At 40.4% G+C, this 16453-nt stretch overlaps 1 protein-coding gene across 4 annotated transcripts in view; it reads left to right on the top strand.

Annotated features, from left to right (window-relative positions):
* wdr7 (WD repeat domain 7) overlaps positions 1-16453 on the top strand; it is a 159271-nt gene that overhangs the window by 30516 nt on the left and 112302 nt on the right. For all 4 annotated transcript variants that reach the window (XM_078272136.1, XM_078272135.1, XM_078272138.1 and 1 more), the window contains exons 14-15: positions 898-1093; positions 3346-3560. In XM_078272136.1, coding sequence (XP_078128262.1) covers positions 898-1093; positions 3346-3560 — 411 coding nt within the window. The remainder of the gene's footprint in view (positions 1-897; positions 1094-3345; positions 3561-16453) is intronic.

The following is a 16453-nucleotide window of genomic DNA, read 5'->3' as shown; positions in this document are numbered from 1 at the left end:
AAAATCATAAGGGGATCCTATACTTTTGTATGTGTTTTAGGTATGTCAATATACGTTGTCATTAGTCAATTTCTGTACTTTTCCATTTTACTGTTTAAAGCTTCATAAAAAGTTTTTAAAGTTTTTTTTTTAATCGTCAGTCCTCGTTGTTTTCTGGTCTGCTCTCCTTTGTCATGATTTGTCAGAGATGTTTCCATTTCACCCATGCAATGTTTAAACTTATTTTTCTGACAAAGTGTGCTAAAAAATGTCTACATCCTTTTTTAAGATTACCTTAACCAGGTGACAAGTTAATTATTCATTCGCATCTCTAGCATTATTAAAAGCAACACATGAATTACATGCAGGAAGTGTTGTGTTATGAAGAGTAGTAGTAGTCTTTAGCTTACCGCAACAAATTATTGGCTAAGAAAAGAAATTGTGCTCCAGCTGTAACACTGCTGGTAAATAGTGTTATGATGGGTCATATTATGCCCAAGGGATAGCTGTGGTGCCACATCAGAGTGGATGTAGCAGAAACCATGTAAATATATACAGGCATTGGTGTTTTAGACATTAACTACTCTAAATCTGGCGATACTTGCTAAAATTATATCCTATACAGATATATATCATACACGAGTATTCAACTACTTCCCACAGCGCTGACTAGTGGATGAAATAGTCGACTACTTAACTCGGTGAAACCCCTAAACACAAGAAGGAGCCAAAGTCAGGAATCATCCTAGACACACAGGCTTTAAAATTATTGAAACCTGAAAGAATATTAAAGGATTCAGATTCAATAAAGAGATTAAATTCTATCTTTTCCTCCAATAATCTGTCAGCGACCTTCCAATTTGTCCTCAGGTACAGTTCTTTAGATGATCATTATTACCTGCTGTGTTTCCTCTACAGACTCGGGTTCAGCACTGCGTCTGCTCGGTGGCCAGCGACCACTCCGTTGGCCTGCTCAGTCTCAGGGAGAGGAAGTGCATCATGCTGGCGTCGCGACACCTCTTCCCCATCCAGGTCATCAAGTGGCGTCCGGCAGATGACTACCTGGTGGTGGGATGCTCTGACGGTTCCGTCTATGTCTGGCAGATGGATACAGGTGAGAAATCGGTGACCTATTCTTGCTTAGAGTTGGGTAAATGCTGAACCATTAGCATGAGTTAAAGTGCAGCTGAGATGCCATCCTTACTGTACTTCTTTCTTCAATGGGCAATGCTTGGCAATGAACTAAATAGCTCCAAAACAATCCATTCCCACAAATATTTCTCTCTACTATCCTGTGGCAATTCAACAGAAGTTAGTGTGTCCCATTACTTCAGAAGGTTCATTAGCTTCTTCTGCTTTATCCTCAGCATGATCGCTTATTTCAGAAAAAAGCCGCGGTCGTATCAGTGGAAACAGGTCCAAACGTTTAAATCTGGTAACTGGGAAAACTGGGAAACTGCCGTGATAGCATCTTCGATGCGACGCGGCTTTTAAAAAAATGCCAGGTTATGCAAGATGTCCCATGTCAGGCTAGTGACAATTCTCACTGGCTAATTAGTGGTCTGCAGTATTTCAATTATATACTTTTGTATCGGCTCAGCTCGCTTGGAACCATGACCGAGGTGGTACCAAAAAAAGTAACAGGAACCTTCAAATTTTTTTCAAAATAACCGTTGTAATGTGTAACGAACTGAACTGAACTGGAATGCTTGGCGGAAACTCAACTTTAGAGAGTGTATTTGGCACCCCACGTTATGAACAAATCCAGTTTTTAGGCTAAAGTAACCCAGTAACCAATCTCACTTGTTAACCTGCACAATAATAAAATGTTCTTAAGGAAACTTTCTTTTTAACCCAGAAATACAGTATGTCCCTAAAGACCATTAACAACATGCTATATGTTGAAAGTGTAGTCCTTGAAATGTTTTTGAAATAAACCTTTTTTCAGCTGCTTTAACAATAAACTCCAACTTTAAAAAGGAGAGCAAAAATCCTGTGTTTCAGTTTACCTGCTTCTTTACCGCAACTTTCCCTGGTACTAGGAACTGTCTGAGGAACCTTTTGCGCTTCAACCGCAGAAACCAGGGTTTAAATTTAGTTCTGGAGACGTTTTCCAGGGCCTTTTTATTAGTAATAGTTCCAGCACATAACTCCTCCTAAAACCACAAATTGTAATTTCTACGTTTTGGTTTTTGTGTGGATTAAACAAACACGATATGACATGTTAATTAGTGAGCATTGGAGGTGTTTTGTCAGGGTATTGTTGAAATTTGACAGAGCCCGGCTTGCTGTTTTCCCCTGCTTCCAGTCTTTATGCTAAGCTAGGCTAACCACCTCCTAAATCCAGCTCTGTACGTAACACAGACACAAGATTGATATCGAGATTGCCTCAGGAAAAAAAGTGAATGTTTAATTATCCCTTTAAATCTCTCTCTTTTGACGCCTCTATCCTCTGTTTACTTGTTACCATGACAACACAATATACAGTATGTGCATGTCGAGGTAACATTAGCTTGAGAGATGTGTGTGTGTGTGTGTGTGTGTGTGTGTGTCCGTGTCCTGAATGAGCTGTAGTGCTGGGAGATTGCAGGGTAGCTAAGTGTGAAATTAAGGAAGGTGTGTGTGTGTACTCAGGCGTTGGACATGTAATAGGGCAATGGCTCACAGGCCCTTCATCGCACACACACCCAGGTATAATGGTACCACTTCTTCTCTCACTCAATACCAGAGTCAATACTGATGTCAGCTCTGTCAGCTAATGATGTCTCCCTCTCTTTCTGTAAAGGTAGAGGATTGTTGCAGTCAGAGATGGAGATGACTATATGTGACCTGAATCATATTTGAGACAATAGATGACATCTAGACAAGTGGAGTAGGAGATGACGTGAGAAAGAGATTGGAAGATTGATATATATAGAAGGAGAGTGCAGGAGTGTAGAGAAAGATTAATGGAAACAGAGTGCAAGTGGTTGATAGGAATGGAGCGAAAGAGAGAGAAAAAGCACAGACAGAAGGAGGCTGAGGTAAAAGTAGTGTGATTACCCTGGTAAACTACATGGCCAAAAGTATGTAGACACATATGCGATAGCTGAATATGGCATTCCAAAAGCATGGGCAATGATCTGCTGCTATAACAGGTTTTTGCTCCCATTCACCCATGACAGCATTAGTGCGGTCCAACACTGATGTTATTGATGTTTAGGCAATAAGGCCTGACTCACAGTCGGTGTTCCAGTTCATCCCAAAGGTGTTGGAACGGGCTGAGGTCAGAGCTCTGTGCAGACCAGTCAAGTTCTTCTACGCTAAAATATCACTGTAGCATTTAGATATACATATACAGGTTTGTTAACTTGCTTGTGTTTTCAGGAGCTTTGGACCGCTGTGTGATGGGCATAACAGCAGTAGAGATCCTGAATGCCTGTGACGAGCTGGCTCCTGCCACTGTGGACGCTCTGACCCACTCAGCTGTGAACCTGAAGCAGGCGATGACTCGCCGCAGCCTGGCGGCACTGAAAAACATGGCACAGCACAAACTGCAGACACTCGCCACCAACCTGCTGGCTGCAGACAACGCCGACAAGGTACAGACAAACCACGAACAGTCACACTACAGCAGAAGGGAGGCTTTGTTTGGTAAATGACTTCAGCTTTCAGCCATGTGTACTAGTGCTAGGGGATTAGCCAATTAAGTCAACAGAAAATTATTACATTACGTAACTTCCAGAAAACTCCACAGAGAACAATGAGGGCAAAACAGCATCACTGCATTTAGTAGCTCAGCTACAAAACCCAACAGCACCGAATCTGTCAGCACTTTAGCGCGTCGTTCACTACCGAGCCTGTTTGTAACCAGTAGGCTACCAACAACATTTCAACTGATTGAGCAGTTTAGATAACACACTCTACTGTCCTGCTGTCACAGACGTGAACTAACTGCAGACAGTTGCCTCATTAATGGACGCAGTGTCACTGCAGAATAAATGTGGGGGAAACATTATGGATATTTGGTGTTATTTTTGGCATTAAAAAACGATTTTTGGCTTGTACAATTAAAGGAAAAATACGGACTATTAAATCCACCAGCTGATTGTGAACTGTCAAGAACGTGATCTTAGAGTGGGGTATATATAGAGTATATACAAAATTACATGATAACAATGGTTACCATGTGTACACAGGTACCTAAGCATATGAGTGTAGGCATGTTCTCCTTACACACACATACCTTTGAAACACATTGACCACAACTATGCCCCCATAATATTACAGTTTATATACTGTAATAATTATCTTTTTTATCCTGTTTTCTACCAGTTTGTATTATTTATGATACAGTTGCAGTCTAAACTATTTATTTTCATAATCAGTTTTTTCTTTAATTTGGTCTGGAACAAAGTAAAACAATAACTACAGTACAGTTATGACCAAAGAAGTTCCCGTCCAGCCAGTTCAATGTGGTGATGGGGTGGGTTTGTTCTGACTATTATGATCAAATAATGTAAAACGTAGTTGTATGCAAAAGAACAATTTTCTTTTTTTAAGCCATAACTTTTGTGCCGTGTTGAAGTCTGACTTATGATAATTTTTTTTCATGAGAACTTGGAGAAAACAAAACGCACAAAAAATGGCGTAAGCGGTTACTACGGGTGCTTTCACGCTTGAGCTGTTTGGTCCATTTGAACTGAACCCTGGAGCATTTTGTGGGATAGTCCGGTTCGTTTGAGGTGGTATGAAAGCTTATTTGAACTCTGGTGCTTGTCTGCACAAAACGTTGGTCCACTTGAAAACAGGGTCTCGCTTCGTCTCCAAGTGCACTAGAGTTTAGTTCAATTTAGGTTAGAACACGATCTAACCCAAGTACAGGTAGTGAACCAAAAAGCTGTGCATTTACTAGCCTGCAACTTTAATTAATTAATTAATCTTGCGTGCAATTTTACAGGTTTATATATGATTTAATGGATGATAACTTTCAATTCCACAACTTATTATGATAACCATACATCGCTTGTCATCTGTGTAACAACACATCATCTCTCTCTCTCACATCAGGGTCCGCCCTTCACTCACTGTCTCACTGTCATATTGTTCGGCTTCTTCTAAAATATCAAAAACATTAAACAACTTCACTACAAAACTGCACCGAGTCTGGCTTCAGGATGAAGAATTTTTCAGTTCTGGCAGATGTATTCACTCTACTGACTTCTATTGTTGAGTTTGAATTGATTCAGAACACACACACACACACACACACACACACACACACACACACACACACACACACACACACACACACACACACACACACACACACACACAGTGGCTCTGGTCAGCTCAGTCAGATAGCTGGCTAAACTCAGACCAATTAAAACTTCTGTTGACGAACCAAAGGTCAACTCTCCAGCCTGTGTGTGTTTGTGTGAGTGAGACGCCACTGTAGTCTCTCAGGGAAGGATGTACTATCGTAAATGTCAAAATTATATATAAATAAAGAAAGAAGTGCAGTGTTTCTTTTCTCAGAGCTGGAATTTCCAGAGAGCAGCTTTAGTGGTTTAAAGGAGACATGAGTCACTGTTGCAGAGTGGACTTATGGTCCATTACTCTGTTTTTTAAACTCTGCCTTAAAAGGGGCTGTACTTGATATTCAGAACAGCAGCAAACCAATATTTGTTATTTAAATATAAGGTGGAGTAATGGGGGTCCTGAGCAGAGGTCGCGTTATCTGAATATTTTTCGTCATTGACCAAATCTTTTTAACAGTGATGGAAAATCTGAAAGTCGTCTGTCATTTTGACGGATTAGAACACTAAGGGCGATTTACCATAACTGAAAGTGTCTGCTCCGTACAGCAGCAGCAGAATTACAGGAGTCAGGAGAGTTTCCCGACGATGATGATGGCAGGGGATTTGGTGTCAAAGCAAAAAGTAAAAGTGCCTTTTTTTGCCAATATTTAGGATTTAAACCCAACGCTAATAGGGAACCTGATAACATTTATGAGGCAATCTGTAAACTGTAAACTGCGGCGGCCGCATTGTAGTCAGAATGTGGTGCAGCTGCGCCCACTCCGCAGTAGCCATCACATTGGTAGGCTAAGTGTCCAAAGGTTCTTAAAGATCCTATGACATGCTGCTTTTTGGATGCTTTTATATAGGCCTTAGTGGTCCCCTAATACTGTATCTGAAGTCTCTTTTATATAGGCCTTAGTGGTCCCCTAATACTGTATCTGAAGTCTCTTTTATATAGACCTTAGTGGTCCCCTAATACTGTATCTGAAGTCTCTTTTATATAGACCTTAGTGGTCCCCTAATACTGTATCTGAAGTCTCTTTTATATAGGCCTTAGTGGTCCCCTAATACTGTATCTGAAGTCTCTTTCCCAAAATACAGCCTTGGTGCAGAACTACAGCCACTAGAGCCAGTCCCACAATAAGCTTTACTTAGTATGTGCCATTTCTGTGTCTGTAGCTTTAAATGCTATTGAGGAGGAGAGATGGGGGCAAGGTGGAGGGTGGGGGTGTGGCCTTGACAAACTGCCATGCTTCGCTTGTTTTCAAGCCATGATGTCTCTCTTTCTCTCATGGGTGGGTCAAATTCTCTGGGCGGGCAAAGCAGAGAAAGGGGAGGTAACCTTGCTCCTTATGACCTCATAAGGAGGAGATTCCAGATTCGCCCATCTGAGCTTTCATTTTCTCAAAGGCAGAGCAGGATACCCAGGACTCGGTTTACACCTATCACCATTTCTAGCCACTGGGGGACCATAGGCAGGCTGGGGGAACTCATATTAATGTTAAAAACCCTCATAAAGTGAAATGTTCATGCCATGGGACCTTTAAAAAAAAGCCCAATAATTCTGATGGCAGAATGATCGCAGTGTTTTTTAGTGGCCACCACTGTAATGAAGAGTAATGTCGGTGTTATCTTTTCTTTCCATGCCCTTATAAATGCATAACATACAAGCTTGTTCTGTATTTTTATACTAATTATTAAATGAATGAATGAATGAAAATTAATTAGGTATTGAACACTTATCAATGGGATTTGTGGTACAGCAGATCATCACTGCAGGCATAACACACGGAAAGCAGCGTCTGTGGTGTGACGAGGTGGATCCAACCTTGCAAAATGAACCAATGTGGTTCCTTGAGTTTTTTCTCGCAAATTTATGATTTATAATCTCAGAGAATATCCAAGTTTTGTTTCTTGTAAATTTGTGTGTTTTTTCTCGTAAATTAACCACTTTAATCTCAGATTGTCTGAGTTTTTATCTTGTAAATTTACTACTTTAATCTCGGAAATTCTTTTTTTTTTTTTTCAGAATATTACCCCCCTCCCCTGGCTCCTATATATAATTTGTTTTCCCATACAATGGCCCTAATATGCTGTCGTGGTATACTGTAGTCTAATTAACCCTTTTCCCAGGGGGAAATTCATGCAGTCAGCAATATTTCTCCAAAAACACAGGTTTGTCTCATGGAAGTAAATCTGTTTCATCGGATTTTAGAATTAAAAAGCCATTGAATTTTTAGCACTAAATATGTATGCATTGAAATAATTTTTCTGAATTTTTTTACTCTGAATTTTACTCTTCAAATTTTCAACAACTCATTTTCACCTTTTATTTTTCTAAGTTCATAAATTCGGAATCAAAAATTCAACGTAAAAAAATTCAGACGCAAAATACAATGTTTAAAATTCAACTAATATATTTTCAACTTGCTCAAAATCAACAGGCCAAATTCAGCTGCAAAATGTAATGTTTAAAATTCAGTGTTAACATCCGGGAACCCAAGGAAAAGCAATCGATTCTAGAATCTAGATCGGGAGTTTGCCATAGCAGCGGCAGCCAACAACTGGAAACCTTTTACAATTTTTGTCTGCTATTTCACCACTAAGTAAAGTGGGGAAATATTTAGTGGTGAAGTTTAGTTCCACCACTAAACTTCTGAGACTTTTTTATGTGAGAAATCAACTGCGTAGAGTTTGAATATGGGCAGTTTTACGAAAATTGATGGCGAATTGCATATTTGCTCCGATGTTGTCAGACTTGAGAAGCTCCAGTCTGATGTGACAGCCAGTTGGTGGCTGCCGGGATCGCTCGCTCGCCAGGTGGGCCAGTAATGCTCACAGACCCCGCTGTCAGCTGGAAGTCTCTCCATAGACTCATGGACAAGTGTATTTCCTCACTCATTTGTTTAAATAACAAAATACAATTATCCATTATAAGATAAACAGCAACCTGTGGTTATCTGCCTTTCGGAGTTAAAAAGCTCCACAAGCGATTGCGGGCGTAACGTTTATGAGCTTGCTGGGCAGCCAGAGAAGGAGTCAGAGGAGTAGGAGAGCAGCGTCTGAAAGGGTAGAGCGATAGGTCTCTCTTTACCATACTCTGTGTAAATAATAAATAATGGCTTATATTATTAGAATGGTTATTTAGAGTCAAGGGGAGACACCAAAGCTTATAATTTTCATTAATTGGCTTAAAACAGGGACAATAAATGTATTGACCAGATATAGGCTATCACAATGATAATTCCCATCAGTTGTCTCTGGGCATGTAGGCTAAAAGTGTACATCTAGGCTATATAATAAAATATATTTCCACATAACACTAATGTACACCTGTAGGACAGACCAGTGTTCAGAGAGGCATTATCAGACCTGAAATGACAACAGGACTGTTTTGTTCATGTAAATAAAAAAGGTTTGAGCAGATTTTGGCAAGCAATGTTTTATACAACCCTCGCTAAATAAAAGTATGTTAAAGAGAGACTTTTTTTTTTTTACATTTTATTTATGCAAATTTTAAAATTACAGTATAAAGACAAGCAGACAAGAAACCATAAAAAAACAGAGCAAAAACAGCCAGCCAGCCAGCACTCACTCAGTACAAAGAAAAGAAAATGTGTAAATGCACATTTCAATTTATTAGACGAGATGCCTTACAATGTCCTCTCATAAAAGGGTCAGAAATTCCATGAGGCCAGAAGAGATCAGGGCAGGCCCACAGTAATTGGGATAGCAGATTAGTCCCAGAGTATGGATGTAAGACAAGAACAGCACAATGCATTGCAGGCACACACAAGAAAGAAAAAAGTAAAAAAAAAACAAAGAAAAAAAAAAAAAGACGTCAGGTCCCAGTTTGTGGTCTTTCCATCCTGATGTACGGTAAATTTAGCATGGGAGTTGGAAAAAGAAATCCGAATTTCTTCAAGGTGCAAACAAGAAACCATATAATTCAGCCATTTTAAGAGAATGGAAGTCAACTTCTCCTCCTGGCTGAATTAAGCCAGGAGGAGAAGTTGACTTCCATTCTCTTAAAATGACCCGTTTTGCAATGACCATACCGAGCATTAGGGCTGGTTGTAAAGCGGAGGGAAGAGCCAGAGAGTCCTTGGAGCATCCCGGTATCACCAAGGGACAGTGAGGAGCCAGTTGTCTGTTATATACGACACTGTACAAATGAAAAATGTCAACCCAAAACCTAGTGAGTTTAGAGCAGGACCAGAAAAGATGCCAGAGAGTTCCGTCAGCTGACTAACATTTATCACAGGTGGCAGAAACAAAGGGGAAGATTCTATTCAGTTTAGTCTTGGAAAAGTGCAACCGGTGAATTCAAATCAGTTCAATCAATGACTTTAAACTGAATAAGCTGAAGTCTAGCATTAATAGAGCATACCTTTATCCTGTTCAGCCCATTCTCCCACAGCTTTTAAGAGATTACCTCACCAGTGTCCTTAATCCACGCCTTTTTAATGTGGAGAGAGGAGGTTGTCATAAAAAAAGAGGTTAACAAACCGAGAGATCAGATGTTTGGAGGTGGGAGGTTGGGTCATAATTTCATAGAAGACGTGTTGTACCAGAATTGTATTAAGGCGAGGGAAAAATTGCTTAACAAAATTCCTAATTTGCAAATAACAAAAAAATTGACTGGAAGAAAGATTGAACTTCGCCTGAAGCTGAGCAAAAGAAGCAAAATGGTTATCAATGTAGAGATCCCTGATAATTGATAAACCTTTATCTGACAAGTGCTTAAAAACAGCAGCCATCAGCCCTGGCTTAAAACAGGGGTTCTGACATATAGTAGGAGCATTAGTTGACAGACCTGGGAGACTCAGGACGCTTTTAATTTGCTTTAAAATTGTAAACAAGTTGCGCAAAACAAAGTTGTTGCATAGCGATTTTATTTTATTATTGGGTTTTGAAAATGAAATGGCCGTCAAGGAGGCACCGGTAATTGATACAGCATTACCAAGTTTAATATCAGGCTATCTAGTGCTGAGCCTACAGGCCCAGATGAAGGTTGTGATAATAGAGTCTAACAACTTAAAAAAGGAAGAAGTGAGAAAAATGGACACCTTCTGAAAGAGATAAGTAACATTAGGGAGCACTACCATTTTAATAATGTTAACATGGCCAATTAACGAAAGGGGTATAAGTTTCCATCCATGCAAATAATTAAGTTTAAAAATAAGTTTGGGATTTCTGGAGATATTAATCCCCAAATATTATTATATACATTGGAAATTCAGAAGGGCAAATTATTTAGAAAACTAGAATCGAGGCCGTTAGAGGCATAAAAACAGATTTCCCCCAATTTATGGTGAATGCAGAGAGTCGCTCCAAAGCCGTCTATCAAATTAAGAAGGGGTGTAAGAGATGTCCTCACGTCTGAAAGAGTTAAAAAAAAAAAAAAAAAGAAATCACATCATCCGCCTACAACCCTATGGTACAGTCGGATGTGCCACATCTTATACCAGAGATTTGGGGGCTGGCTCTGATGGCTATGGCCAGCGGCTCAAGAGCTAGCGCAAAAAGCATTGACGAGAGGCAGCAGCCTTGCCTGGTGCCGCGATGCAACAGGAACGGGAGGACCTTTCATGATACATTAGAACAGAGGACACAAATATGGGCAAAGTACCTTTTTTCACAGAGCAATTAATCATCTGGAACAAGAGAGGGGCGATAACGTCAATATGCATCTTATAAAACTCTATCTCAAAGCCATCTGGGCCTCAAGCTTTGTCGTTGGGCAAAGAACGGACGTCATTTTTGATCTCCTCCATAGTAAATTCAGAGTCCAGTTCCCGTCTCGCAGGCTCCGAAAGGACTGGAATATCTAATATATGGAGAAAAGTAGCAATATCTGAATCAGTGGCAGTGAATCTAGAGGTGTATCATCACAGTCATTAATCTGTTGTGATCAGTTAATAGTGGTCCAGTGGCTGAAGACATTTTATGTATTGCCCTATCAGCTTGGACGTCCTTCAACTACCTGGCAAGCAATTTATCAGCCTTCTCACCTAACTCGAAATGCTTCTGCTTTAATTTGCGAATATAGTTCCCAACCTGCTCACCAAGAATATGGCTGTATTGATATTTTACTTTTAAAATAGAACTAAGGGTGTCTTCAGAACCTGTGTCTCGGTAAGAGTCCTTCAATATGCTAGTTCGGCCTCAATGTCCATTAAACGCCTAAGCGTGGCCCTTTTACGAGACGATTGATACGAGATAATGTGACCTCCTTATAAAGACTTTTAAGGATTCTCACAAAGTAGAGTCTGAGACTGTGCCATTGTCATTCATGAGGAGAAAGTCCGCAATCTCGGCTGAAATGTAGCTACTAAAAGAATCATCTAAATATAGAGAAGGGTTCAATTTCTAATTATTTTGAGGGGCATAAAGTCAATTGTCATTGAGAGAGGTCCATTGTCAGAAATTAAAATACTATGGTACATTGAGCTTATTACATTGGAAATTAGTCTAGAGACTATAGTCAGTTCTAGTAAAGCTACCGTGCATTATTAAGAATAGGGACGGATTTCAATGATGGGGCCACTTTCGGGAAGGAGCTTAGATTAACATTAATATTAAAAGTAACAATTAAAATCCCCGTCGACGATTATATTATGATTGTTATATTCAGGACCAAGGTTAAATACTTTACTGAAGAATTCGGGACTATAACAATTAGGAGTATACATATTTAAGAGAGCTAACGGAACTGAATTGACCGCACCGGTAACAAGAACGAACCTCCCACCTGGATCAGTAGACTGAATTGGACACGAATGGAATGGTTCTGCGAACAAGAACCGCCCTCGCCTTGGAGGAAAAGGTGGACTAGTAAACCTGAGACACCCACACAGATCTCAAGCACCTCTGCTCTGAAAGTTGGATATGGTTCTCCTGTTAAAAAAAAAAAAAAAAAAGTCAGATGACAGGGACTTTAAGTGCGAAAACACTTTGCCCCGTTTAAGGGCTTTGCCCATACCCCTACAATTCCAAGAAGTAAAAGTGATGTGGCTCATTCCTTACCTAAGTGAGTAATTGACAAAAAGTAGGGACAAAAAGTAAATATTGACATATGACACACAGAGAGCTAGCAGTACGTTGAGTAACAGCAACGACAAAGGAGAAGAAGAAAAAAAAAAAAAAAAAAAACAGACCCGCTGAAAAATAGCGAGGGAGAACTAATCACTCAACGAAATCCCAGTGCAACTGCCCAGTGCAAATGTGTTTTACAACCTTAACATTCAACCACTGTAAAGTTACATTTGAATGGAAAAGTGCTAGATCTGAACATCAGTCATGTGGCTGCTTAGGGAAAGCGAAGTCATAAAGATAATATGTAATGTTACCAATAGTTAGGATTTGTCTACTGGGTCTAAAGAGTTGGCAAACCGTTCGGCTTCAGCCAGTAAATCAAATGTCTTAGTTGTGTAGTCGACATGGAGCTTGGCTGGAAAACGCAAAGAACACTTTGCACCAGCTTTGGTTAGCTGCCTCCTCACGTTAAAGGCCCGTCGCTGTGATGAAATCTCTGCCATGTAGTCAGGGAGTATGGAGACTCTCTCGCTATGGTAGCGCAGGGGTGCATATTGATGACTGAGCTGCAGTATGTTGATCACGTCTCGATCGCTGCGGACCTTGGCAATGATGACCTGCGGCCACTCGTTAGGCTGTGGCATGGACCTCTGACTTCGGTGGGCTCGGCCTATTTTTACGGGTCTGCTGAAGTTGTCTTGGCCGAGTATCCCGGAATCAACTTTTAAACAGTCAGTAGGGCTCCTTCTTACCATGCCCTACATGCAGCTTTGTTTAAAATACTGCATTTACAGAGAATGGTAAGGCATGGAAATGAGAAGTGCAGTAATATTTTCTAAGGCCACTCTGAGTGCAGTGCAACAAGTTGAACTTAGTTTTCTTCAAGACAATTCAGCACCCTAATGTAGAATGATTGGTTTAAATCAATTATTTCAATATTCACACAAAGACACACCACTTATATCACATTTCATCCATTAAGTGCGCTGCATTTGAAAGCAGTTAAACAAATCCAAGTTCCCATCATCACGACAGTAAGCCATATTTAAAGTGCTCATATTACGCGTTTGTCCTTTCCTTTATTGTATTATATATCTTTTTGTGCACATTATAGGTTTGCAAAGTGAAAAAGCCCAAAGTTCACTGCAAAGGGACTTACCATCTCCAACAGAAAACACTGTTCACAAACTGCTCCAAACAGCTCTATTGTAGTCCAGCTTTACTTCCGTGACGACTGTGCGTCACTTTGTAACACACGTTATAATGCTCACCTAACTGCTAGCATGGCACACCCTCATACTCTGAAACTGACAAGCTAGCAGTACATACTGCGCATGTGCGACTCCCAACAAAGATGGAACAGAAGGGAGATGTCTCACTCTGAGAGCTCAACACACAGGGTGAAAAGAGAAATATATGGTGTTTTCTGAAAATTAAACCACATAAACCTATTCTGGTACAACCTCTAAATACAATTATGAACCTGAAAATAAGCATAATATGAGCACTTTAATTTATTCAGCCATAGTTCAAACATAACAATTCAAACAAGCCAACATTTTTTTTTTTTTTTTTTAAACCATTTTGTTTTGTGGACCAGCTTGTCTGTCTGCCCTCAGAGGATCAGAGGTTCACTTGTCAGACTCGGATGATCTGATCTGCCCTGACGGAGTAAACCCCGCCCACCTGGTCCTCCCAGCACAGAAAACAAACGCTATGAATTATTTAGTATCTGAACAGCGCTTAGTTCATCTGCTGGTACAGTTTGACTTTTATAGTTTGACTTGGAATCCATTTAGCTCAGCATTCCGTCTCCTCTTCTGTTGGGTGCGTCCTTTTTCTCCTCTTCTCTTCCACCAGATAACCTTTGTGTTGTTTCTTTTTCCCCTCTTGTGTGTTGGTTTTATTGAAGGTGTCTCCCAGGTTTCTCCCCATGACTGCTCATAATCACAGGTCCTTTCTGAAAAGGCCAACACACAACCGCTGCAATCTTTCCTCCCTGTTCTTTCCGAAATACATCACTCTGCCTCCCACCTCTGTCATTTCTCCTTCATATCTACTCAAATTACGGATCAAAACCACCCACTTTCCCCTGTGTGTGTGTCTGTGCACGTTCCCCTACTGTGTGTAATGACAGATAATGACCATGAAATGTCACTATCAACACAAACATTACACCCAGTCAGCCCCTGAGGCCTGTACTACGAAGCAAGATCTGTACTGTCTCAGACAAAACAAGACAGACATAATACACTTTTATACGTTTCATACACAAAATGCAACTTAATTGGCTCTACAAGAAGAGTAATGACTGAATAGAAACGATTATAACTTGGGGGGGGGAGGAGAATAAAAACACAACAAAGAAAATAATGTACAATTCTTTAAAGTTTTTGCAGAAGTTTAGATTTAGAAAGAATAGCAAATGGTAAAAGTAAGTAAAACCAGTGCTTTATATTTGCATCATTATTTCAGGACACATTCACATAAATACCCCTCCAACATCAGGACTCCGCTCCTTGGGCTGGGTATCCATTGGCAATACTATACAGAGTTTCAGTGCTGATATCAAAATTATATTTTGTTACTATTGGTTGGATTGTTGTGAAATTTGCTACAGGCATTCATGGCATGGCCATTGTGGCTAGTTCATCTCTCAATACTGACTTCTCTACCCTGTCTGTGGCTCTCAACCCCAAGCACATTGGGGCTCACAAATATGTAGTTTAATTTTCAAGGCTGCAATCGCTGCTGTCTTGTCTACCTGAGGATACACCTGCTTGCCGCCCAAGTGGTACCCAAGTTACCGTACTTCCCTCCGTCCAACTGCACACTTCTTTGGATTGGCGGTGAGTCCACCTTGCTTCTTGCCTGTCGCACAGTTCAGTTGCTCACAGATATTAACACCCAGCCCAGTGTCCTGAGGACCAGCATGCTACTGCATTTAAAGTGAGTGTAATTAGACAACAAGCACTAGCTGTGTCAATTAACTCACCTGCTCTCATGAGTCATCCCCACACCTCTCTCCCCTGCCGCTGAACGCAAACCATGCCCACCTCCACAGAGCATGTCTACCAGATGTCCGTTATTCCAAGTTAAACAGGTGGAAGCATGTGCATACGTTTACATGCACACCAATATTCCACTATTATTCCGAATATGACAATATTCAGAATTTGACACAGGATATGTAAACAACATATTCCGTTTGGATATTCCGAATAAGGCCTTTCCCCAAATTTACCTTTTTACGATTAAGACATGGGACATGGCAGTATTATTCAGGTTTTCATGGATATTATGGATATATTTGGATATTAGTGGAATATCCACTTTCATTAGCCATGTTAGCTTAGTTGGAATATTGTCTATTTCGGAATAAGGGCAAAAAGCGGAATATTATGGGCATGTAAATGTAGTCAGTTTCATAGAAAGATAGAATTTTCTTCTTGTTCGTATTCAGTATTTGTGCATCTGATGTCTCTATACTGTGTGTGTGTGTGTGTGTGTGTGTGTGTGTGTGTGTGTGTGAGACTGTTCGTTGGACTCCAGTGGTGTTTGCCAGAAGGGCCCTGCAGGACAATGACCTTTAGACCTACTGCCCAGGAGCTATAGGACACTGTGTGTGTGTGCACGCTTAGATAAGACATTTAATTGAAAAAACAGACTGTGCGTTTGTGTCTCCCTTTTTGCTACATACTCTACTGCACTAAGGAGATCTAGAGAATTTGTTAAGACAGAAAATTCAGATTCATCAAAACCAAACATGGTTAGTTGTAGCTTCTCTGTCTGCGTGGGTTCACAGCCTCAGAAATAATATCAGGTCAATCACAAATCCCTCCGCATGTATGTGTTTAGGCTAACTGCCTTTAGATGGCAGTGTTCATCCACTGAAAACACACACACACACACACACACACACACACACACACACACACACACACACACACACACACACACACACACACACACACTCACTAACACTGCAAACACACTCGGACTGAAAAATAGGAATGAGGCACAAATGTCTTGCCTTTTGCCAGGCAAAAATCCAAGACCTCTAACAAAACAAACCGTTCACTGAGGCCAGTTCAAAGTGTTCCTAGGTAAAATGTCAGCAAGCATTCACTATCTATATTTACCATAGTGCAGAC

The sequence above is a fragment of the Sander vitreus genome, chromosome 16 (genome assembly GCF_031162955.1).
Source record: "Sander vitreus isolate 19-12246 chromosome 16, sanVit1, whole genome shotgun sequence".
Taxonomy (NCBI): Eukaryota; Metazoa; Chordata; class Actinopteri; order Perciformes; family Percidae; genus Sander; species Sander vitreus.
Note: the sequence above shows the minus strand (reverse complement) of the source record. Positions and strands in the feature narration are given on the sequence as shown.